Raw genomic sequence first — 27,492 nt, 5'->3', positions numbered from 1 at the left:
TATATATATATATATATATATATATATATATATATATATATATATATATATATATATATATATATATATATATATATATATATATATATATCTAAATGATGGAATATGATATTGTATCGAACTATTTTTTTTTAGTAAAAAGCTTGACATGATGTGAGTTCCGGTACCTTTTTATTTTAAATAACCTTGATAATATATAATACAAAGTACCCAATTATGACCATCAATCAATAATAAGTAATAAAATATACTTTTATTTCGATTTCAATTTAAATACCCTCAAAATTCAATTGGTATATATATATATATATATATATATATATATATATATATATATATATATATATATATATATATATAATATATATATATATATATATATATATATATATATATATATATATATATATATATATATATATATATATATATATATATATATATATATATATATATATATATATATATATATATATATATATATATATATATATATATATATATATATATATATATATATATATATATATATATATATATATATATATATATATATATATATATATATATATATATATATATATATATATATATATATATATATATATATATATATATATATATATATATATATATATATATATATATATATATATATATATATATATATATATATATATATATATATCTAAATGATGGAATATGATATTGTATCGAACTATTTTTTTTTAGTAAAAAGCTTGACATGATGTGAGTTCCGGTACCTTTTTATTTTAAATAACCTTGATAATATATAATACAAAGTACCCAATTATGACCATCAATCAATAATAAGTAATAAAATATACTTTTATTTCGATTTCAATTTAAATACCCTCAAAATTCAATTGGAACATTAATCCAAACGTGTTTTCCAGAACAGTGCATTTTACGCAAAAATAAAAATATCAAGACATAATGCAAAAAATGCTATCCCACCCACGAAACTTCCCACATAATACTAATCCTGGGTTTGTTAACACAACTTCGTCATTTCGGTCAACAGCGCCTAAAGAAGTTTTAGCTTTTTTTTTCAAGAAAATATTATGGTCCGTCGTACACAAATATAGATAACAACCGCGAAACGTGCGATGGAGGGAAGAATACTAAAGCCAAGTAAGTAATACCAAAACAAATAATATTTTAAGAAAAAAATATTCTGTGTCAAAAAGTAAACAAGAGTCCGCCGTGATATATTTTACAATATGTAAAAAAAGACTACACAGTTCAAAAGAAATAAGACATAAAATACATTTCGAATCATCTGTAAATGCTTTACCCTGTGATAGTCTAAAATGAAATTTTTAAAACGTATTGAAAATTGCACTCATTTTTTAAAAATCTGTAATATTTCGTGTTACTTTACATGATAAATATATATTACGTGTTACTTTACATTACTTTTCTACTTTACTTTGTTACTTTCCAGCTTAGGAAGTTTCTATGTGGTTCCGTGAATAAAATGATATAACAGAGCAAACATTTTTTTAATACTTGTGTAATTGTATTGATATTGACGAAAGTGACTTCCCTAAACGGATGTTGTGGTTTATCCTGGCGTTTATTTATGAATTACAACATGATTGGATTAAAACTTCAATTTTAATATATCAATTAATAGAACTCGAATGAAGATTAGTAAAATATCACGACAATTTCAATTTAGGTACAAAGAAACGTGTTAATTAAAATTTTACGTATTTTTAGATAGGATTTAGTTACCTAACTCAGACATTTCCATTTGGCTAAATTACATAATTTGTACAATACCTTATCACAGCGTGTAATTAGTATTTTTTAATATGCATTTAAAATCTTACACATAAATTGTATAGATTGTGAATAGCAAACAGTATAATATTGATAGTTATTGTTAGTTAGTTGGATTTTTCCACATACGCTAAGTACTTTTTTCAATAAAAATATTTGATGAAATCATCGTAATCGGTAAATTTTAAACGGAAATCTGGCCTCAAAAAGTAATGCTTGACAATCTAGTTCAAGATAAACAACACGAACCGAACAAAAAGCGAGGATATGGATTATAGAAATATACGATTTTTCGGAACTACCAACTGAAAATTTAATAGACAAAAAGCTAAAAATTGGGAATATGTACAATCAAATTAGAAATTGATTCCGCGTACATCATGCGCATTGACTTGATAATTTTAAACATCTGGGAGTATCCGGGATTAAAGGTGATTTTTCGAATCTACGTATAAGGTTTTGCTGTTAATTTACCCATTAGAAATGTAAGTTATTATTTTAAGCTCGGGCTCGTCTACGCCAAAATAGACCTACCTAGAGCTGATGGCAGTGCCCTACGTTGTAGGAGGGAGAAGGGCGGTTTTCTGAAGAACTCGCTTCACGTAGGCCCCAAGTGAACCAAACCCTACCCTTTCCAGCACAGCGAACAAAAATATAGACATAGCTAACTGCGGGAAATTAGTGATAAAATTGGCAGAGCAGGAAATCTAGGAAAAACCTTGATACAGTCAAGGCGCGATAAGCACTGAGGATATATCTACCATAGCCTAACACGAGAATATTCATAAATCACCACTTAACCTACGATAAATGATAACATACTTCGGAAAATTAAACTATAAGCAAAAAAATAATAACTTACATTTTTTATGGGTAAAAAACAAAAAAAAAATATACGCAAATTCGAAAAATCACCTTTAACATGTATCCGTGATACTCCTAGATCTTGCAAAAATTATGAAAATTTTTTGGTTTCTTGATTACCCGAATTCATAATGTGTATTTCCTGTGATAATTTTTCTTTTACTTTAGATTATGTTTACCCCAATTTACCCAAATTAAAAATATTTTCTTTTGTTATCAGCGAAACCCATAATTGGTTTATAATTTTGTTGTTTTTACACAATTCATGAATATGCTAAACTATCTTGATTTCATTAATCTATATTTTTTTTTTTAAATAAATTCTTTCAAAATTTTGGCAAATGAAGATGTACAATGCGAGGTACAATACGGCTGTCCAAAATTAAAATACAGTAAGGGACATCTTTTTTGTAGTACGTTTTTTTTGCATTTTTGGACTAAGTAGAATCTACTTAGTCCAAAAATGCAAAAAAAACGTACTACAAAAAAATGTCCCTTACTGTGTTTTGAGTTTTGACAGTCGAATAGTCAACGACATATTATATAAAATATTACAACTACCAGCAACTGGTGTAATACGTATTATTGGAAAATCAAATATTTTCTTCTGTCATGAGGTTGCAAATGCATCTCGCAGGATCACCCTACTCAATAATTCCGCTGTGTAAAATAATTCATGCGAAATAAACTATTTTGATTGCCTTTAAGGTTAAATTATATTTTGTAGTCGCATAAATACTCGTAGGTACATACCCATACAAGTTTTATTATTCTCTTAACTGTGCAATTGTTTAGGATTTCCACATCATATTTTTATATATATAACGAGCAATATACACCAAAATATTTTAGTACGCGACAGTTTTTGTATGTTTACGCATATCGCTCACTCCTTTCAAGAACGTCATAAATCAAAAATCGTCAATTTTGAGTTATGCATGTTTTCAGAATGCCTAGAAAATGTACTATACCCCAGAAAAAGAATCATATTTTTAACTTAATATTTACCCGCTACAGGGAAGAAAATGTTGTTTTTTCATTTTGAAGAAAAGGTATTGTTTGATTATTTTTTTAAATAAACTAAATATTTTTCAAATGGAGAAAACACCTTCAGGTTTTACCTAAAAATATCTGTTGCTCAGAAAAAAGTTCAATAAGTGGCTTGATATTTATTTTTAATACATTGTATTATATTTTTAAACTTTAAAAACGTTCTCCTGAAAAATCAAGTTTTTTTGATTTATGACGTTTTTGAAAGGAGTGAGCGATATACTAAATTATGCGAATAGCGAATATGTTTCGATCAATGCGAATAGCGAATCTGAAAGACCACAGAGATGTATTGTAAAAGATACATAATATGCTATATTTGATGACACTGAGTCAAAAAATATTTTATTTTATTTATTCATGTCATCATTAATTTAATTCTTTAGCTCTCCCACGTTCTTGGTTTTATCAATAATACGGTATCGTCCGCACGGGAGATTTTGCCATGCAGGTTTAAACTAGAAATTTAGTTTACACAGAGAATAAATAATAACGGTCCTAACAGAGTACCCTGAGGTATGCCAGATTCAATACTTTCACAGAGCATGCTGTTGAGTTGTTATGATTAGATTTATAATTTTTATATTACGTGTGTAAATTCCATATCACAAAAATATTTTTAGTAGCACAGATAAAAAAACGCATAAAAATATGACAAAATAAACAATAATTAATGACCCGAACAAAACCCGCGACAAAGGTGAAACTATAAAAAAATGTTATCGATAAAATAAACATTCCTATTCACGAATCGTTATCAATCGAACGACAAAACAATATAATAATTTCAAAATAAAATATATCCATATTCAACATAATATGTTTTATATAATTATATCTAAATAAATCCTTAGGGACTAAGTCCGGTTTTTCAATGAATCAAACAAATAACATATTTTATTCCGAGTTGATTCAACATATCGCTCACTCCTTTCAAAAACGTCATAAATCAAAAATCGTCAATTTTCAGTTGTGTATGTTTTCGGAATGCCCAGAAAATGTACTATATCCCAGCAGAAGTGGCATATTTTCAACTTAATATTTACCCGCTGCAGGGTAGAAAGTGTTGTTTTTGCATTTTGAAGAAAAGGTATAGTTTAATTATTTTTTTAAATAAACTAAATATTTTTCAAATGGAGAAAAAACTTTCAGGTTTTACCTAAAAAGATCTGTTGTACAGTAAAAAGTTTATTATATTTTTAAACTTTAAAAACGATCTCCTGAAAAATTAAGTTTTTTGATATATGACGTTGTTGAAAGGAGTGAGCGATATGTAATATTTCTGTGTATGAGGTAATTACTTTTTAATCGATTAATAATAAACCTTACAATGAAATACCTTTTTTTTATTAAATGAAGCATCGTATTCACTCAATTATTATTTATATAGACTACAAAATGCATGAAACGGTTGAGTGAGCCTATATTTAGAAAAGAAAATCAATATACACAGATTCCTGGTTCCAAAAGTTTTCACAAGTATTTTATTTTCAGACGTAATAACTTTTTTGATTATTTTAAATACTTTGATTAAAAAATTATTGTTCTAGTGAGGGAAAGCGACCAAGTGACGGTAATCCACAAAATGGAAAGACCAAATAAAAAAAATTGAGCAGTTCACTTGCAAACCACGTTGTGTTAAAAAATTAAGCTTTTTAGACAATGGCGGCAACCGGTAGAATATTAAATCTTTTACCGATTTAAGCTTTTTGAGAGATTTTAGAAAGAGAACTGTGGATAGGCATAGCGAGTGTAGCAAGAGTATCGATTTTTGTATTCCATTTAATTCCTAACTTAACGAATTTTGGCATATTATGTTAAAATAAATATGGACGTCAATATTTTTACTTTTCTACCGATTGGAATCATTGGCTAAAAAAACATTTTTTTTAAACATAACGTGGTTTGCAAGTGGACTACTCAATTCAACTTGTCCTAGGACCGAGATGAAGGGAGGCGAATCGTGCACCATATCCTAGACATCCCACGAAACTCAGCACAAAGCGAGTGAGGAGAAAAAAATCCGAAAGTCTCCCTATTACATCCACACACTGCGCTAAGTCACCTTCATTGCGCGCTGCTCCATTTGTTTCTGGGTCTTCCTCGACCACTGCATCGCAATTTCATCTGCCCATCACGTTCTGCGTCCATTTCACGGATACCGCTTCAGATTTTTCATTCCCTTTTGCCACATCTCCCTGCCTCGCCTGTCTGAATACTCATTCCGTCCCATTCAAATTGCTGTATTTACAAATCGGATTATATTCACATATTTATTGTAACTGCAGACAGTTGGTAGAATTCCATATTGAATTGTTGTAATATATCCAAAATAAACAAGGTTTGTTGGATTGAATTCTACATTTATTTATGTATATGTTAATACGAGACGCGTCAGTGTTTGATAATGTACTAAGAAGACGAAACGCGTCACGTATTAACATATACATAAATAAATGTAGAATTCAATCCAACAAACCTTGTTTTATTTTGGATATATTACCCAACAATTATATATTCACATACTTGAGAAACGCAAGAAAATATCATTTTCAATTTATTTTAGCTTATAATTTTATCGGTTAATTTGAAAGAAGAAATGAAGAATTTATTTCTTCCTCATCTATGCTGAGATGTCAAAAAAATGTAAAAAAAACTCCTAATTGGAGATAATCCAGATTTGTGAACGAGTACTTGGACGCGATAAAATTTTGTAAAATGACGCTTTTACCGACATTTCTTGGTGGAACTGCATTATATTATAATAAAATAACAACTAAAATACTTTTTTTCCGTTTTGATTGTAATTTCGGAGTCGGAAGCTGGTCGGCGAATAGGTCCCGGCAGGTTTATAAGCGGCTCACCTCGGCCGGCCGCCTCAGTGAAGATGCCGTCCCCGCGCGGTGTGTTGCTGCTGCCCGCGGCGCTGCTCGCCGCCCTACTCGCCGCCCCGCTCACCGCTCCGCTCGCGGCGGCCGAGCCCGACACCCGCTACCTCGGGCGGCAGAGCCCCGACCCGAACCCGATCATCTTCGAGGACACGGTCTTCAAGCAGCCCAAAGAACGTACGAACTCATCCTACCTATACTAATAATCTATATTTTTCAACTCCGATTTATCTAATTCTAAGGGCGCTTGTGCACTACACGGAATTTTACAATTCGGCAGTCCGGTTTTTTTTTTATAAATAAAAGCGACTACGACAGTTTAACGTGATCGAGTTCACGCGCACCGTGATCGCGCACCGATACGGAGAAAGACGGACAATTCGCTCACTCCTTTCAAGAACGTCAAAAATCAAAAATCGACAATTTTCAGTTGTGCATGTTTTCGGAATGCCCGGAAAATGTACTATATCCCAGAAAAAGAGGCATATTTTTAACTTAATATTTACCAAGTACAGGGCAGAAGTGTTGTTTTTGCATTTTGAAGAAAAGGTTTTGTTTAATTATTTTTTGAAATATACCAAATATTTTTCAAATAGAGAAAAAACCTTCAGGTTTTACCTAAAAAGATATGCTGCAAAGTAGAAAATTCAATAAGTGGCTTGATATTTATTTTGAATAAATTGTGTTATATTTTAAAACTCTAAAAACATTCTCCTGAAAAATCAAGTTTTTTGATTTATGACGTTCTTGAAAGGAGTGAGCGAATTGCACAAGCCAATCATCCGTATTTTCATGCTAACCGGACTGCCGGACAGTAAAATTCAGTGTAGTGCACAAGTGCTCTAAGTTAGTTCGTAAGTAATCGCGAGTGATGTCGTCGGCGAAGTTCAGTGGGGACAAATTCACAAAACGCGTTTAAAAAGTATTTCGTGTTGAGGTCCGGTATTCGTTAAGTCGCAACTTAATTTTCTCTTAATCCAGGTAACATTTTACGTGATTGATCGTTTTCTTAAAACACAGTATTTGCACAGAGAAAAATAAGTTTTTCTTCGAAATAATTATATGGCTTTGAAAAGAAAGGATTGACTGAAAGGAAACGAGTTTAAAAAAATATATAAAAATATTTTTTCTATATACTTATGTATATTCTAAAAAAAACAACAAAAAACCTATATACATTCTTTACAAAAATCTGGCCTAGAAAGACGTGTTACCTCTCCGGCGGTCGGCCGTTGATTGAATTATGTGTTTCGTTGTATCCCCTTAATATATGATATATCGCTCACTCCTTTCAAGAACGTCATAAATCAAAATACTTGATTTTTCAGGAGAACGTTTTTAAAGTTTAAAAATATAATACAATGTATTAAAAATAAATATCAAGCCACTTATTGAACTTTTTACTGTGCAACAGATCTTTTTAGGTAAAACCTGAAGGTTTTTTCTCCATTTGAAAAATATTTATTATATTGAAGAAAAAAAAATGAACAATATATTTTCTTCAAAATGCAAAAACAACACTTTCTGCCCTGTAGCGGATAAATATTAAGTTGAAAATATGCTGCTTTTGCTAGGGTATAGTACATTTTCTGGACATTCCGAAAATATGCACAACTGAAAATTGACGAATTTTGATTTATGACGTTCTTGAAAGGAGTGAGCGATATATTATACAGTATATTATATTATATATACAAACATATATAATATAATATACTGCTAACCATTTTTCGGGTCCGGTTACAAAAAAAAAATAGTTTTTGAAGAAAACAAATAACCGAGTGAATTTTGAAATTATTCGATAATGCGATAATAAAATTTTAGTTTACATTAAAATCGGTGTTAAAAAAGTCAAATACTTATGTATTTTTTTCTTAAAAATGTTGCGAAATAAACGAAAACTGGTATACCACACTTCGTCATCAATGTAACGGTAGTATTATTGTTTGAGGTAAACACAATGTTCCGTGAATAAATACTAGAATGGAATCGTAAAAAGTGCCAACTAAGGATTTTCCAGAAGATCAAATTGAATAACATTTTTAAATGTTTTTCTATGTCCACATGGCTTCATAGTGCAAGTGCTCGGCACACTGTGCAACACATCTTTTACTGGGCAACAGATCTTTTTAGGTAAAACCAGAATGTTTTTTCTCCATTTGAAAAATATTAAATATTGAAAAAAAAAATCTTTATTTTAAATTCTTTTGCATTACATAACATAAATTCAAATAATTTTTTTTAATAAAATATAAAAATGAATACCAAAAAAGATACCACAAAGGCATGGCCTGTGTGTAGGTATACAATATAATTTAGTCATAGTAAAGGGTATATAGGTTTTATAAGTAGAGCTAGAATAATAGTGTTAATATAAAATACAAAAAATACAAAAAATACTTGACTCTCAGAAAATAGTTTTTTTAATAAAATTAAAAACTTAATACCATAAAAACATAAAATAACATAAAAAAGAAATGAAAAAGTAAAAAGTAAAAAAGCTAGCGTGCACTACACGAAAAAGGAGCTTAAAATCTCTTAATGTCTCTTCTATAAATAATCTAAGCAAATTTTTAAATTTACACAAACTTAGGGAATTAACATCTAACAAATAATCTTTGTGGAATAAGTTGAACAGCTTTAAATTAAACAATACCTTTTCTTCAAAATGCAAAAACAACACTTTCTGCCCTGTAGCGGGTAAATATTAAGTTAAAATATGCCGCTTTTGCTGGGATATAGTACATTTTTTGGCATTCCGAAAACATGTACAACTGAAAATTGTCGATTTTTGATATATGACGTTCTTGAAAGGAGTAAGCGCTTTGTCTAGTGTAAATTGATTCCCGACTGGTTCGACATGAAATTTAGTATATACAGTGGCGTGCACAGAGTTTTTAATCAACAGGTAGGCAGTAGGGTTGGGTAAGATTAAGACATAGTAGCGACTGGTCGTGCTTCTATATGGAACGCGAGTAATCCAGGGTAGGCACTGCCTATGCAGAATGCACGCCGCTAAGTATATGTAATATACATATGACATATTTAACTAGATCAAAAAACATCAAATCGATACAGTGTCCTGTGCATAAGTATATGGAGTAAGAAGAAATACAATATATATACGAAGCAACTATTAACAAAAGTTATAGTTAAAGTCATTTACATTTTTGTTTATGTAGATGAAAATCTACATAAAGAAAAGTGTTAATGTTCATTTGTTCAAAATCTTGCATTCTATTACGCAAGTGTTTTTTATATACCTACGACAGGTAAAATCATGTTTTTTTGTATTTAAAAAAAAAAACAGTTTTTTTTTGCCGCAATGTCAGCGCCATCTGTTGAAAACGCAACAGCAACACACGCAATACCAAATATTACTAATGGCGGACGGCGTGCCTCATAAGCATTGCAAAATCAAACATGTCAGAAATGTGTGCTTTTTCTTTTCTTTCTTTCCCATTTAACCAGACTGAGGGCATAGAGTTAGCTATAAATAAATAAATAAAATAATAAGATTGTTTAAATCAATTAAGCAATTATAAAATTAACATGAGATAAGATGTTGACTGTATAAGGACAAAAGAAGGGGTCTTAGTTTTGAATGTTTCACACATGCTCTTTGAACGCAGTTGACTTGTATAGTGTATAAAGCGATCACTTAATCAGCCAACGTCAAGTTGTGTGCCCTGTAAATGTCCATACTTCTATATCCCTCAGTCTCTCTTGATACATCTACAAAAATCTTGATCAATCAGATGTTTTTGTTCTTATGTCAAAACAAGAACGCTCTCGAAGAAGCCAGAGGCGTGCATTCTACATGCGTTCTGCAGAAAAATTCTACATGCGTTCCTTACCCTACCACACTGACTTCCCTGATTAAAAACTCTGTGGAAGCTCGAAGAGTAGTAAGCCATTAGAGAAAAAACGTCTGTAAGTCAATTTATGATAATAATATTTTGATTATCAATAGACTAGAGTTATTATGGTGAAATTCAAGGCAATCACGCCATGATAACGTGTAGCTGTTTTAATAAAAATGTAATTGTTCTATGATCATCCGTTGTTTATAATACTCGATTGCGTGAAATTAATTAAATTCATTTGTTGAAGTCCGTTTTGTGAATTTGAAAAGTGACGAGGAAATTAATAAACATATGAATTACATATCAGTTTGGATTATTTTTAAATAAATTAATTAATTAAAATACTACCGACGGTGGCAGGTTTATTTTTAAGATATTATCCACACCCAAAAGGTGTATTTTTTACATACATAATACCCTTATCCGCACCCGGTGGTGCATAGGGCACTGCATGATCGTTAACACACTAAAGAAGGTGATCAACCCTCCGCTACAAGTCCAGGGTAATATTGAATACATATTAGAGTGAAAAATCACTTAAATTTATTTGACTCCCCCCCTTGGGCATCGTACCCGGGGCGTCCAGTGTGGTAGCCGAGCGTGCTTACCATTACACTATGGAGGCGGGGTTTACATCATTTTTAGATCGATTATAATACAGAAAATAAATTTATAAACTTTATTTAATTACTATTAAAAATATGAGTTTTAAGACACTTATTTACTCCGATTTTAACGACTGATACATTTATAAAATTAGAGCCACAAATTTACAAAAGTGTAAAATATAAATATAAAAATAGTTATTATTTTTGACATCTCATCAAAGATGAAGAAGAATATGGAAGTCTGGGCATTTACGGGGCTGACGACCGTCATAGGCTGGTTTAAGTGATCACTTTACACACGTGTAACATACACCGATTCTACCCATTATTGACAACCACACTACTCAATTTCTTGGAAGTTCTATATATATATATATATATGAACCAATTTAGAAACCTTGTTCTTTAATCACTAGAACTTCACTAGAGACATCTATTGGTGAGATGTAAAGAAGCTTTTTACTAAGCAGAAACTCTTATATTAGTATGTGAGGTCCAAACCCTGGATTATAATCACACACATGAGAAACGCCAGAAAATACCATTTTCATTTTTATTATTAAGCTTATAATTAAGGAGATAATCCAGATTTTGTGAACAAGTATTTGGACACACTCAAAATGTTGTAAATAAAACAATTGATTAATAAGTCTAATTAAACAAAACTCTTATTTCACTAAAATTTCACTTAAGATGTTTATTTTAAAGTTCAACTGAAGGGCCATTGCGGTCGTATTTTACGAAAATGGCATTAGCTATCCAAAAAAAAACATTTAAATATATTTATATTATCCACTGACACTTCGTGATGGAATTGCATTTTTAATTTATTATTAGATTAAAACCAATATTTTTAGCTTTTCCACTTTTTTATTTGACCAGCGACCGGGTTTCGTCGTTACCGACATCATCAGACTGGTGTCTGATGATGTCATCACCAGTCTGATGATGTCGGTAACGACGAAACCCGGTCGCTGGTCAAATAAAAAAGTGGAAAAGCTAAAAATATTGGTTTTAATCTAATAATAAATTACATTTAAATATATTAACAAAACAGATTTATATCGAAACAAGGCGAAAATTTCAATATAAAACAAAAATATTCAATTATGTGTACTCAAAAATATCAAATGTATGTTTCTATACATTTTTTATTTAATAATGTGAATTCATCTTTGTTGTAATTGATATAAATACGTAAGTTTTAGATTACACATTGACATATGATTATTTTAAAGCGCGTGTTTAAAAAAAATATATGAAGAAAACAACAAACATAATTGATAAGCAAAATGAATAATACTCTTAATTACAATAAATTAATCAAAAATTTAAATATAGTATGGGAATTTTTTATTTATTGTTTCGGCATTAACTTTGTGGTAAGACATGTTACAATGATTAAAGAAAACACTTCGTTTTTTACCACTTGAGTTTTATTATGGACTACATGTTTCAGAAGTTAAACTTCCATCATTCAGGTCTGTATAATAACTAAAATATAAAATTGTTCTATAAATAAGGAGAGGGGAAAGTAAGGGGAAGGGGTTAGTCAAGGAACGGAGTTTGAAAACAAAGGAAAAATGGAAAGCAATGGCGAAGTATTTTGAAACAATATATTATTTAATAAATTATTATTAGAATTCAGGTTTTTTTGGATTTCTAAATTTTCAAGATAATTCATAATTTGGCCTTTATATGGAACAAGGTGTAATAATTTTAATTTATGAGAGTGAAATGAGTGATTGCTTTCCATTTTTCCTTTGTTTTCTAACTCCGTTCCTTGACTAACCCCTTCCCCTTACTTTCCCCTCTCCTTATTTATAGAACAATTTTATATTTTATATTTTAGTTATTATACAGACCTGAATGATGGAAGTTTAACTTCTGAAACATGTAGTCTTTAATAAAACTCAAGTGGTAAAAAACGAAGTGTTTTCTTTAGTATGGGATCTATGTGAAGATTCATCTTACTTAAATAGCAAAATCACAAAAATTAAGAAATGCTTGACGTATTCTGTAACAACTTGAATCGAATTATCACGAGGCACGCGTGTGTTATTGATCTTATTCCTTGATCTTAGTATTCTTGACCAATTACAGTACACACATTGAAAATATTATCGTGTGAAAGATATAAATAAAATATATGGGAAATACCCACCTCAATATCGTAATAATGTAATATCAAATACGTTACTGAATTATTACTTGATTTGAATGTGTTTATCAAAGTGTATTTATATAGTAAAATAATTAAATATAAGTACTTTCAAATTATTATTGTTTTACATCCTTGACTTTGAGATTATTTATTTATTTTATTTGTTATCGCCGATCATTTTCCAACATTACTCGTAAAACTTTATGTATAAATGTATATATATATATATATATATATATATATATATATATATATATATATATATATATATATATATATATATATATATATATATATATATATATATATATATATATATTTCACTCACCACACGTATATATCGCTCACTCCTTTCAAGAATGTCATAAATCAAAAAACTTGATTTTTCAGGAGAACGTTTTTAAAGTTTAAAAATGTAATACAATGTATTTAAAATACATATCAATCCACTTACTGATCTTTTTACTGTGCAACAGATCTTTTTAGGTTAAACCTGAAGATTTTTCCACTATTTGAAAAATGTTAAGTATATTTAAAAAGATAATTAAACAATACATTTTATTCTAAATGCAAAAACAACACTTTCTGCCCTGTAACGGGTAAATATTAAGTTTAAGAATTGCCTCTTTTGCTGGGATATAGTACTTGGGATTTTCTGGGCATTCCAAAAACATGCACAACTGAAAATTGACGATTTTTCATTTATGACGTTCTTGAAAGGAGTGAGCGATATGTGTACCATTTTTACACTAAGGAAATGTGACGGTTAATTTTACATGAATGGCGCTCGTCACACCAAAAGGATACAGCATACAGCCGACATAATATGGCACGGTGAATGTATTATGTGTCGCCAGAACAAAGGTGAAAGTTTAAAGAAATTTAGGTTACACGATTGAAATTTCACATTTACAAATGAGATTCATTGTCAATGAAGATTTAACATTCACAAACATACTTATGTATGCATTAATTTATGCGTTAACCCGCGGTTTACCTTAACGAACGGATCGAGTATGTCCATAATCAAAATTAGTTTAACTCTTTGTTATTTAAATGTAAATATGCTTCACGCGGTAATTTCTAACGAAGATATGTAAATACTATTGTACTCTAAAAAACGTTTGTAACTTTAGAATCTGTTTCAGTTTTCCAACACACTGACGAGAGACAAGTAACTCCGACTGCTTATCATCCTGGAGTTCCAAAGAACCCTCTAAATGTGCATACTAATGACGAGATTCACAGAAATCCCGCTAATAATTATGACCAAAAAAATACCGGAAGTAATAATTACGGCGAAGTCCAGGGAAATCCTATTGCGAGTTATCCCGACACCCCTAGAAAACCAGAAAGTAATTACCCCGGGTACCAAACACAATATAACAATAATAATGACGATGTAAAAAGACAACCTGATAATAATTACCAAAGGGTACCAAACCAACCCGACAAGACAACCGGAGTACAGAGACAACCCGATAAAACTTACCAAGGGGTACAAACCCAACCCGATACTTATCAAGGGGTACGAAACCATTCGGATGACAATTATGGTGGGGTACAAAACCAGCACGAAAATAATTATCCCGGTATACAAAAGCAACCCGATAATAATTACCAAAGAGTCCCGAATCAACCTCCCAAAAAAATCAGCGGGGTACAAAGACAACCCGATAACACTTTCGTCGGGGTACAAAACCAACCTAACAATAATTATGGCGATGTAGGAAGACAACCTGAAAATAGTTACCAAGGGGTATATAAGCAGCCCGACAATACTTACACCGGGGTACAAAACCAACCAGATGATAATTACGAAGAGGAACAAAGCCAACCTGGTAACAATTACGACGGGGGACAAAAACAGCCCGGTAATGATCACTCGGGCGTACCAAAACCCGTCAATCATTTTGAATCTCACAATAATCAAAACCATCGTCCGACTATTCAAAAAGACCCTATCTATTTTACAAACAAAAATAATACGCCGAGTCAATACCCGACATATACAAAGACAGAAGTGCACGATGATGAGGACTCCGCAGTCAAGTACTACGGAGCTCAGGTGTGGAACGTGATCATCGACGAACATCCCAAACTTGTCGTCGTCGGACATTTATCAAGAACGAAAGGTAAACCGCACACTGTATCTAGATCCAAATCCCCGAAAACGTACCATCAAATAAACGGTACATTCATACAACATACCATATTATATGATCAAAACTACAGTCATTGTTCACAGTAAGTTTATCTCTAGTTTTTTTTTTATTATTTATTTGGCAGTATAATAATTAAAAAAAAAAAAACTAGAGGTAAAATAACTGTGAACAGACTGTATGCACGGATGTTATACCGCGAATTCTACGTTATGTACAGCAAAATATTTTTGTTTGTTTTCGATAAACGTATAAACTGCACGAAAGTAAATACTGATGAAAACCACTTAGTGGGGTTTTACTCACAAATATGCTTCATTTAATGAATATAAAAATCAACCGTCATAAACGTATTGAATAATAAATACTGATAGATAGGAAAATTGTATCCCGCAGTTTGCAAATACACTTTACTAATTTTTAGAGGTGGCGTCATGGGGTGGCAATCATACAGCCGTCGACTTCTTGGTGAAACCGGAAAATCAGGATCGTGTGGCTAAGATTCTCCGAGATTCTAACATTAAATATTCCATAGTCATTGAAGATCTTCAAAGGAACATAGATGCAGAAAACCCGCCCCTCAATGAAGAAGAACAAGAACTGCAAGACAGAAATGGTAAGATTATCAACATTAATTCGATTGAACTGAATGAATAGTGATTGCTCGATACGTACCTACATCATTTACTAAACAACAAAAGTTAGGTCGTTGAATTAGCAGGATTGTGACGTCACCATCAAAGACTTAATTCTACGAACACGTGTGAGCAGATGCTATTTTGCTTTGCAGCAAGGGCTTACAGTTTTTGGAACACTTACAGGACCAAAGGCCACTTAACCATGCCGGTTATGAGGCCCGCTAATCGGAGAATGGCGATGCTAGGAGCATACTTGGGCTACAATTCCCTCGACGAGCACATGGAGAACTGGCCGACTGCTAACTGGGGTTCGTCTCCACAGACAAGTGCATGCCCATTCACCGCATCCCCGGACTATGGAGTGCATGAAACTTTCCTCAAATCTACCATGTCTTCGCACGTCATAACTTATTCCTTAGTCTCCGAACGCAAAAAGTATCCGATGCAATTCAGAGTTTGGCCACTCGAAAATTAGGTACTTTTTGCAAACTCTTTACAAAAATGTAAATAGATGCCTGCCCGATAACCGAGAGTACACAATGCATGACGCGTGACTCCTTTATCCAATCTTATGTATGATTCTCGGCAGGTCATCGCATGACATGGCAGAAGTACCATCGCCTTTCTGACATTCACGGATTCTTGGATTACTTGGCTTACACCTATCCCAGCATTTGCAGCGTCATGACTATCGGAAAGTCTTTCCAAGGAAGAGACTTAAAGGTTTGTATATATCAAAAACATATACATGCTTATATCAATTGTGCAAACTGTCAGCTGAATTCGTAAAGTGTCTAACTCCATCCAGGTTTAGTCTATAGGAGAGAGTAAAAACGTAATAATTTCACAATCAAACGGAATTTATTGATTCACATGTATGAAACATATAGAACACATGAAAATTAATTTAGTCTGATGATAAAATTACGTTTTTACTATCTTCTGCAGACTAGCCCTGGATGGAGTTATTTTACAGATTACGGTGACGTTCTTTGTAAAGTAGAGAAAATACATATTCTTTTATGGTATAAATTTATATCCTCGTAGATATGAAATAATCTACCGGTGTATTTTACTATACAATTTTGTAAAATTATATATTTTTTGGCTGGCTCAACCAGAATCAAATATAATAATAAGTGAATGTTTCACTGTGTAAAGTGATCATTTAAACCAGCCTATGACGGTTGTGAGCCCCGTAAATGCCCAGACTTCCATATTATTCTTCATATTTGATGAGATGTCAAAAAATAAAATGAAAATAACTCCTGTAATTGGAGATAATCCAGATTTTGTGAACAAGTGTTTGGACACATTCAAAATGTTGATAATAATAAGTTTTCATAATTTATACAGCGCCATTTCGATAAAATGTCCTGTATTTAAGTGTTTCGCAGTAATTTCATTATACAAATCTAAATAACATATCGCGTATAAAATTAGCGTAAATCGACTTCACACACATATTGTTAAATATTCGTAAAAAGTTTTAGAATGAAATAAATGAATCGATTAATCAACGTGGGAAATAAATCAAGAAAAAAGCACAATTGAAATACGCTTCTTGTACAATAGTTAGGTTTTTACAGAAATTGAAGAGGATAAAACAAAGAAATTCATTATTATTAAAATATTCATATTTTTAATATTCATAGCACTTACTTTGTGGTCACTCATTTTTACTTTTTTTTTTTAATATTAGTAAAGTTAGTATACAACCACTCACCGAGATTTTTGTCTACCAGTTTCAAGACGTACTCGTCTCTTCGTCGGAATAATCACTACTCCAGCATGGAAATACTGTTATTAATGTTACTAATATTTAAGTTTAAAAAAAATGAAGAAGAAGACCGAGGAAAACCTGGCACAATCAGGTATGTCAAATACTTGAAAGCGGCCGGGTCAGGAGTCGTAATAATCGTCGGGTATGTATGAGGAGATGCATGAATGTAGAAGAGGCGAAGAATTTTCGCAAAGACAGAGTGGTGTGGCGTTCGATTCTCTCTGCCTACCCATGCGGGGAAGCGGCGTGATGGTTAGTTAGTTAGTTAAAAAAAAGTATATTCATTATTCTTTCAATAAGAATATTTATTATATGTGTACATAAATTCTTAGCTGAAGGCAACGAGGCATATATTATATTTGTGATTTTTTGTGTAAATACGCCGAAATAAAATGGACCAAGATAAAAGATGATACTCATGATACAAAGAAGCGTCATCATGGAGCCGGAGTCGGCCGGCAACGTCGTCAGAGACAACAAGAAGATCAGGATCATTTCCCGTCATCTGCAGTTAGCCATATACAATGACGAGGAGCTTCACGAGCTGCTCTCCGGCGTGGCCATCGCTCAGAGAGGCATCCTGCCCAACATCTTGGCCATGCTCCAACTCACGAAGAGCAAGGAGAAGGTGTAACAATATGACTGCTCTACTTTCCGCTTTTCCAGACTCAATCAATTGATGACGTTTTTTTTTTTAAAGTCTCTCATTATCGTTTTCATATCATAATTCACGTTTTGTAAGCACCCTTGAGGTAGTATTTTACGAAAATGGCGCTATATAAATTATCCAAATTTATTACTATTATTATCTGCAATACTCCATAGTAAAAAAAATGTACTTAGTCATATATACAATCAAAGGGACAATCCAAACTTGATATATAAACATTTACAGCTACTTCCGGTAACTGGAATATTGTGGATGAGTATCATCGTTGAACAACAAACTAGAAAAAAATATCGAAGTCTTCTAGTACGCAACCGTGATACACGATTTACCCACAACAAAGGTAGTCCCAAGAATTACCGGATCCACGCGGCTCGCATAACCGTATGTGTTTTCATATAACATGCCCCATACGCGGCTGACATAACCGTATGTGTTTTTACATTGCTCCAAGTTTCGAACCTCAGTTCAACTTGGAGGGATTTTTTCATGGTGTGGAACTTTGGATAAAATAATATGTCAATCCTTGGCCTTATGACATCTGTTGAAATATCTGACTAATGATTTGTAACATCGCAAGGATAAATAAAAGAACAGATCCCTGATTTTTCTTGCGGCCGGTAATTAGTCCGCGCCATAATCATGCCCTATATCTGTCTCACTCTCGACGCTACGCATCCCCAGTGGGTAAGAGTGACACACGATGCGTGCTTTGATTTATTTATGTTACGATCTTATTTGTTTATATTACGATATATTTCAAGAATAATGTGACACAAGCGTATTATAGTGTACCAATAAGGCACAATGAATCCCATTGAACGTTTTTGTTTAGGAAAATAAATAGTTTCTTAACTAAATACATGATAAAAGTAATCATTTAAAAAACGGCGAAATACCGCCGCGCACGGGCGTCTCTCAGGAACAAAGTTAACGCGGTTAAAAGGTTAACAATAAATATGGGAGTCGAACACTGCAATATATCGTTCCGAACATATTTAATTTGTTGCCGACGGAGGTTAGAGGTCAAAATAAAATATGGAACTAAGGCAAAATAAATGAATGGGTAAATGATCACGAGTTAATTCTATGAAAATTGTAAAATAGTTTATATTTTTAATTTTTTCTCTCTTTTTTGTATGTAAATTAGGTTAAAATGGATAAAAACAATAACCATAGAACTTGAGCCCAGTACAACAACAAAAAATATTTAGATCTGTATTTGGTCTACAATAATGAACGTATCGACATGATTCATTGTTTCCCTGACAGGTGACACTTAAACGTTCATTATTGTAGACCAAATACAGATTTATTTATTTTTTTTGTACTGGGCTCAAGTAACACATCAAAGTTCAAGTAGCCCCGTTCTACGGTATGTAAAAAGAACTCCACCGACAAGTCACACAAGATGGCTTGGTGGGTCTCTGCAAAAAAAATGTTTATAATAGATTTATATTATCCACTGACACTTCGTGATGGAATTGCATTTTTAATTTATTATTAGATTAAAACCAATATTTTTAGCTTTTCCACTTTTTTATTTGACCAGCGACCGGGTTTCGTCGTTACCGACATCATCAGACTGGTGATGTCTGATGATGTCGGTAACGACGAAACCCGGTCGCTGGTCAAATAAAAAAGTGGAAAAGCTAAAAATATTGGTTTTAATCTAATAATAAATTAAAAATGTTTATAATTGTTTTTTAAATAAATGTATACAATTTATGTAAATAAAAAATTCTGAAAAAAAAACATAATAATAAAAAACTCTTACAGATGCTGAGAATTTCTAACGGCCGTCCAAACAACAAGGCCATACTAGTAGACGGAGGTATTCACGCCAGAGAATGGATAAGTCCTGCGACGGTCACCTATATAATCAATCAGTTCGTGGAAAACTACGACAAGGAATCCTCAACAGTGCGTAATCTCGACTGGTAGGCATTTTTTCAAATTCCTGGTAATTTTTTGAAGTTTGCTATGCACTCGTTTCGAGTAGCCAGATTTCTGTGAACGCATAAATATAAATAAGAATACTGCAAATTGTAAATTATATCGTCGTTTGTTAAGACCACAGATTTCTTACCGGTTTAACCAGTATGTATAGTAAGCGGAAATCCCCACGAATGATATTTATTTTGCATGACCGCGAACTAGTTTTACCTTTTAGCTCTTGGACTAGTGATAAAAACAACAGACTACCAGCCACTGGTATAATTCGTACTTCTCGCGAGTGTTTTTGCCTAGAATTTTCACTCATGAATTACATGAAATTTTAGTAACTTTAAACATAAAGAGTAAATCCACTCACGAGTAGGCATAGGCTATGAAACTTATAAAGTTGAAGCCTGAGTAGAGACATGATAAACGGTGTTGCATAAGCCGTAGCTAAATTTCAGAGTCACTTGGACGTTAGGTAATTTAAAAAAAAATCGTACTTGTTACAATTTCATTATTTTATACGACTATGTAAATTGATTGATAAATATTTTGTTGAAAAGGCATTATGCACCCATGTTTTCTTTCACTTTTTGGAAGTGAAACTTCTTAGGCGGCGATTCGATAATCGACGATAGTTGAGAGTGAAATTTTGAGGACGCGTCACATTTATTAGGCACATTTCGTTACACGAGAGAGAAGAAAGATAAAACATAGAGAAAGGAGAAAAAGAGCTATACATTCCGACGCCACGGGAGTGGAGCAAAAGAGAGCGACGTTAACACAACGATACAAAGGGATAGAATCAGATAGTGGTGTAGATGTACACGTCAGACGCTATATATGAACAGTGAGGTACCACACTTTGTGTACAATGAATGAATAAGTCCGGAACTACAATAAAAGCAATTTTTTCTTGTTATCAATGAAGCACCAATCAATAATAGTGTAAATACTGAATGAACACAATTTTTAAAGCCAATTTCGTATTATTGTATCCAGAGCGTTTTTTTTAAATAACCAATGGTGTAATTTAAATATAAATATAAAATATCGCTCACTCCTTTCAAGAACGTCATAAATCAAAAATCGTTAATTTTCAGATTTGCATGTTTTCGGAATACCCAGAAAATGTGCTATATCCCAGCAAAAGCGGCATATTTTTAACTTAATATTTACCCGCTACAGGGCAGAAAGTGTTGTTTTTTGCATTTTGAAGAAAAGGTATTGTTTAATTATTTTTTTTAATAAACTAAATTTTTTTCAAATGCAGAAAAAACTTTCAGGTTTTACCTAAAAAGATCTGTTGCACAGTAAAAAGTTCAATAAGTGGCTTGATATTTATTTTTGTATTATATTTTTAAACTTTAAAAACGTTTTCCTGAAAATCAAGTTTTTTGATTTATGACGTTCTTGAAAGGAGCGAGCGATATGCGTAAAAGACCACTATTATAAACAAAATAAAGTGTTTTTATTCCACATTTCAAACGTTATGCCGCTCCAAAAAGTTTACGCTAAATTAATAAATAAACCATACAGTGGTGCATAGGGGACTAGGGGCATAGAGTTAGGTAAGGTTAATTTTTGGAAACTTAGTACCTACGTAGAATGATATTACGAAACCGATTCGTAAAGTAAGTTTGCGTTTGACATAATCGAAACAATTCACCTTTACTAGGACAAAAAACCGACTATTTTCGAACAAAAAAGGTCATAACAAAAAAAAATAGGAAAGAAGAAAGGGATGGAGGAAAGAGCTTTTGTTGCGGTATCCTCTCTTAAAGTCTCATTAACCCTTACTGGTCCAATGTCGAATCTCATTCGATTTTTTTCGATATCGATTTTTTGCTCTTAGGTCCCATGTCGGATATTATTCGACATTTTTTTCATCATTAGTATTATTTGTTTAATAAAAAGCTTCTTTACATCTCACCAATAGATGTCTCTAGTGAAGTTCTAGTGATTCATGAACAAGGTTTCTAAATTGGTTCATGGGTAGAATTGGTGAATGTTACACGTGTGTAAAGTGGCCACTTAAACCAGCCGATGACGGTCGTCAGCCCCGTAAATGCCCAGACTTCCATATTCTTCTTCATCTTTGATGAGATGTCAAAAAATAATATGAAAATAACTCCTGTAATTGGAGATAATCCAGATTTTGTGAACAAGTATTTGGACACACTCAAAATGTTGTAAATAAATTATCTGGTCAAATTATAAGCTTAATAATAAAAATGAAAATGGTATTTTCTGGCGTTTCTCATGTGTGTGATTATAATCCAGGATTCGGATCTCACATACTAATATAAGAGTTTCTGCTTAGTAAAAAGCTTCTTTACATCTCACCAATAGATGTCTCTAGTGAAGTTCTAGTGATTCATGAACAAGGTTTTTAAATTGGTTCATATATATAGAACTTCCAAGAATTTGAGTAGTGTGGTTGTCAATAATGGGTAGAATTGGTGAATGTTACACGTGTGTAAAGTGATCACTTAAACCAGCCTATGACGGTCGTAAGCCCCGTAAATGCCCAGACTTCCATATTCTTCTTCATCTTTGATGAGATGTCAAAAAATAATATTAGTATTATTTATTTAAATTCCAAGCTTACATTTTTGTCACTCGTATCTTTTACAATAGTATGTGGAGCAGAGGACAAAAGATTTTTTCCCTATTGAAATGTAACTGTCTACCTAGATTTTTTTTTTTAATTTTGGGGGACCGGAAAGGGTTAAGGGCTTAGAATAAGCTCGTCAATAATATGAAAAACACAATAATTTTCAACTTTCTGCAGGTACTTTTTGCCGGTATTAAACCCCGACGGGTATGAGTTCACACACACCATCGACAGGCTGTGGAGGAAAAACCGAAGAGGCTATGGGCCCTGCAGTGGAACTGATCTCAACAGAAACTTCGGGTAAACGAACTAACTAACTAACCGTCACGCCGCTTCCCCGCAGGTGTAGGCAGAGAGGATATAACGCCACACCAATCTGTCTAGGCAAAAAATATTCTCCTCTTCCACATTCATGCATCTCATCATACATATCGTTGAATATTCCGATTCATGACCTGACCTATTTAGAGTATTTGAAATACTTTATAATGACAAGTTATCCTCGGTCTTCATCTGCTTCCGAGATAACCAAATAAAGATATTTCTTCTTTTTCCCTTATCTGCACCTGACGGTACATAGGGCACTGCATCATATAAACGCAGTGTTATCTTGATTATTAACACACGAAGGAAAGGTGATCAGGCCTTCGCTTCAGGTATCAGTCCAGGTGTCGATTCCCAAACAACCGAGATATTAGATATTTGAAAAGGCTAGCATGTTTGCTGAGTCAAAATAAATCGACCGGTAAGGAGCAGTCAGAGGGTGAAGTCAGTTTGGTTTAGGTCATGTATTTACATTGATCCCGGGTTCATTGAGCTTGCTCATAGTGGATATGATACAAACTTGTCCAGAAAATGTTTCATCATCTGACTAGACCTACTTTCGTTGATTAGTAATATTTGTAAGTAAATATTTCCAGATACAAATGGGGTGGAATGGGAACATCGAAGAATCCGTGCAGTGAAGTGTACCCGGGACAGCATGCATTCTCAGAACCGGAGAGTAGAGCGTTAAAAGTGAGTCACAAATATAAGTATATATATTTTTGCAAGATGACTCCATCAATAAATTTAGCATAATTTTAATGACAACATTTTAAATATGTCGAAATATGTATGTGATTATAATCCAGGATTCGGACCTCACATCCAAATGAAAGAGTTTCTGCTCAATAAAAAGTTTATTTCATCTTACCAATAGATGTCTCTAGTGAAATTCTAGTGATTGAAGCACAATGTTTCGAAATCAACTATTTATATATATATATATATATATATATATATATATACATATATATATATATATATATATATATATATATATATATATATATATATATATATATATATATACATATATATATATATAGAAGTTCCAAGAATTTGAGTAGTGGTGGTCAATCATAGGTAGAATTAATGAATGTTACACATGAGTGAAGTGATCACTCAAACCAGCCTATGACGATCGTAAGCCCCGTAAATGCCCTGACTTCCATATTCTTCTTCATTTTTGTTGAGATGTCAAAAAATAATATGATAATTTTAATGGTTTACGGTGAGAGCCGCCAATGTATTGGACATATTCTTTTATTCTATATTTCTCATATATATGACCAATTATGTATGGCATATGACCAAAATCTTTGGGTTTAAAAGTTGGGGAAACAATACAATATAATACAATAACGCATATAAAATAGTTATTTACTCTGTGGGAATATTGAAGAAATCATATGTAAAAATTCAAATACAGTATATGCAAAATAGAAAGTTAGAGCGATATAAAATTATCTTTTAAATTAAATATTTTAATATGTGTAAAAGGAAACCAAACATTCAGAGCATAGAAATGATAAAGCTTGTGCACACAGCATACAAAACACATTGCAATCGCAATATAAAGCCCAAAAAGTTTCAATCATGTTTTATATCTGCAGGATTTTGTGGGAAATTCTACAGCAAACTTCAAACTCTATGCCACATATCACAGTTACGGAGAATATATCTTATATCCATGGGGATATGACAAAGTTGTAACTTCAGATTCTGCAGAATTGGAAAGAGTTGGAAATGATGCTGCTCAGGTAAATTGATTTTGCATTTTTTATTGGATATTTATATCAATGTGAAAATGGAAATATTCAGTTGAAAGTATTATTTTCATTTATTTTCAAATTACGTTTGCATAGTACTCCATACACAATGTATATTAAATGTAAATGGCCATTATATGTAACTATTCTATCATTTACTCAAACATTATACGGTATCTCTTTGGACATAACCATAATAGAGATTAAGAAAAATTAATAAATATTTCAAGAATTGATACCACTTATTTTTCATTTGAATATATTTTTGAAATCTAGCCCAGGTGTGATGTATCACCCAAAAAAACTAAGGAGTGTTATTTGCTTTCAAAATATCATAACGTAAAAAAGTATATGCTATTTATGCATTAATTATACAATTGCTTTGTAATAAAAAAAAAAAAAGTCATTCTAACAAAATTTTGAAATACTCCCATAAAATAAAATAAATTAATTTGATTAAAGGTTAAAAGTTAAAATCTCAAATGCATGTAAATTAGGAAGTAAAACGTCAATATTGTGCAATTTACCACATGTTGTATTAGAGCAGTCATTGCCACACGGCAACTTGTGAGCTTGCGGTAGCTCGCAGAGGCTTTTTCGGTGGCTCGCTTAGCGTATTAAATTTGTCCAGTAAACATTATTATGTCGTTTATTTTTAATCACACCTATTTTCAATAATTATATTTTGTTTATAAATAAATATTGAAAGTACTTATAAATAAATATTGAAAGTATTTAATAATTATTTTGTTTATAAATAAATATTGGAAGTACACATTTTATGTTTTATCGTTAAACTGATGTTCTAATTTATTTAAACTAAAATAAAAAATTTATGTACGGTACGATAAGGGGCGATGATAAAAAAAACTATAAAGAGGGAATTTGTAAAGGTAGCTCACCAGACAAGTTCCATTTCCGAGAGTAGCTCACATCCTTATTGAGTTTGGAGATCTCTGAATTAGAGAGTCTCATGACAAATGCAAGTTTTGCATTATTCATTATCTTCAAAACATGAGTTAATTTCTTTTAACAATGCCAAAATTTTCAGGCGATACAACAAGCAGGAGGTAACAAATATAGAGTGGGAACTTCTAGCCTTATCCTGTACCCGGCGTCGGGAGGGTCCGACGACTGGGCCAAGGCCAATGGGATCAAGTACGCTTACACTGTAGAACTGAGTGACCGAGGCCAGTACGGGTTCGTCCTACCGGCGCACTTTATCGTGAAAGTTGCTAAGGAGTCAATAGCTGGTCTGCGAGTGCTAGCACAGGCCGCCTACCTCGCCTAATACAATGTCTCATAGTAAAATTAGTTATAAATTATTTATAAAAACTATTCCTAAGTTATTTAAAGTAGTTTATTAAGGATTAATAAAAATAAGACTTTTTTATTTTTTCTTGTGTGTTTTATTTATTACTAACCTTCCTAATCCAAAATTAAAAATTGATGAGCCAATGGGAGGAAAGGATCCATCGGCTATGGTTGTGTCTTATTAGGAAAATGTGACAAGACGAATGAGACAAATAAATGAGCTTTGTGGCGGATCTTGATTTATGGATGTAAACTAAATATGTTACAAATCCTTGTACATAATAGGCAAGGAAAAATTTCTAAAGCAACTAACAAATATAAATAAAAAAAACCTTCCTCATCCGAAGTATCCAAAAATTACAATAACAATAAATTAAATGTCGCACGTTTTGAATATTTTGAAAAGAAAAATGCGTAAAAAGTATTCCTAGGTATTAATTTAAAGATTATGAGAAATATGGTTAAATTATAGAGCGAAACATTGTTTTAGGGGGATTTCAAATCTGCCCTGTTAAGTACAAGTAGGTTAATGTCATATATTTCCCCATAATAAATTTACGAACAGAAAATCGATGCATGATTATTCAATTTGAGAAAATGGTAGAAATTTTACCGTGATATTATAATATTCTTCTTCTTATAACATTTGTCCGCACCCAATGGTATATAGGGCACTGCATCATATATAAGAAGTATTATCTTGAAAGTTGGATGAATACAAGAAGGAAAGGTGATGAGCCCTGCAGTTCAAGTACCAGTCCAGGGTAATATTGAACAAATATTAGAATAAAAAATAACCTGTTAACTTTGACCCTCCTAGGAATCGAACCCGGGACGGCCCTCCAGTATGGTAGCCAAACACGCTGACCACTACATTACGGAGGCGAACAAAATATATTAAAATACAATTACATTGGCTATCATTGGCTATCATTGACCATGAATATCATTTAACTATTCACAAAAGCACTAAATAATAATAATAATGATATCAAATGACTAATTAAGCAAAAAATAGTAATTTTGAA

General features: G+C 32.0%; 1 protein-coding gene across 2 annotated transcripts; it reads left to right on the top strand.

Annotated features, from left to right (window-relative positions):
* Positions 1-6,603: 6,603 nt before the first annotated feature.
* Positions 6,604-26,550, top strand: LOC148300854 (carboxypeptidase A4-like). Of its 2 annotated transcripts, none has more exons than XM_088274205.1 (9): positions 6,604-6,788; positions 14,398-15,384; positions 15,836-16,027; positions 16,639-16,772; positions 20,279-20,439; positions 23,235-23,357; positions 23,978-24,074; positions 24,995-25,141; positions 26,202-26,550. In XM_088274205.1, the coding sequence occupies exons 1-9, from the start codon at positions 6,611-6,613 to the stop codon at positions 26,439-26,441; spliced, it is 2,259 nt and encodes a 752-aa protein (XP_088130331.1). In that variant the 5' UTR covers positions 6,604-6,610; the 3' UTR covers positions 26,442-26,550. The 2 variants fall into 2 exon arrangements, with proteins under 2 accessions (XP_088130331.1, XP_088130330.1); XM_088274204.1 differs by having other exon boundaries at positions 14,386-15,384.
* Positions 26,551-27,492: the final 942 nt, after the last annotated feature.

The sequence above is a fragment of the Brachycentrus maculatus genome, unplaced genomic scaffold (genome assembly GCF_059751285.1).
Source record: "Brachycentrus maculatus isolate JH-2025_06_01 unplaced genomic scaffold, ASM5975128v1 h1tg000649l, whole genome shotgun sequence".
NCBI lineage: Eukaryota > Metazoa > Arthropoda > Insecta > Trichoptera > Brachycentridae > Brachycentrus > Brachycentrus maculatus.
This window is presented reverse-complemented; position numbering and strand designations above follow the sequence as displayed.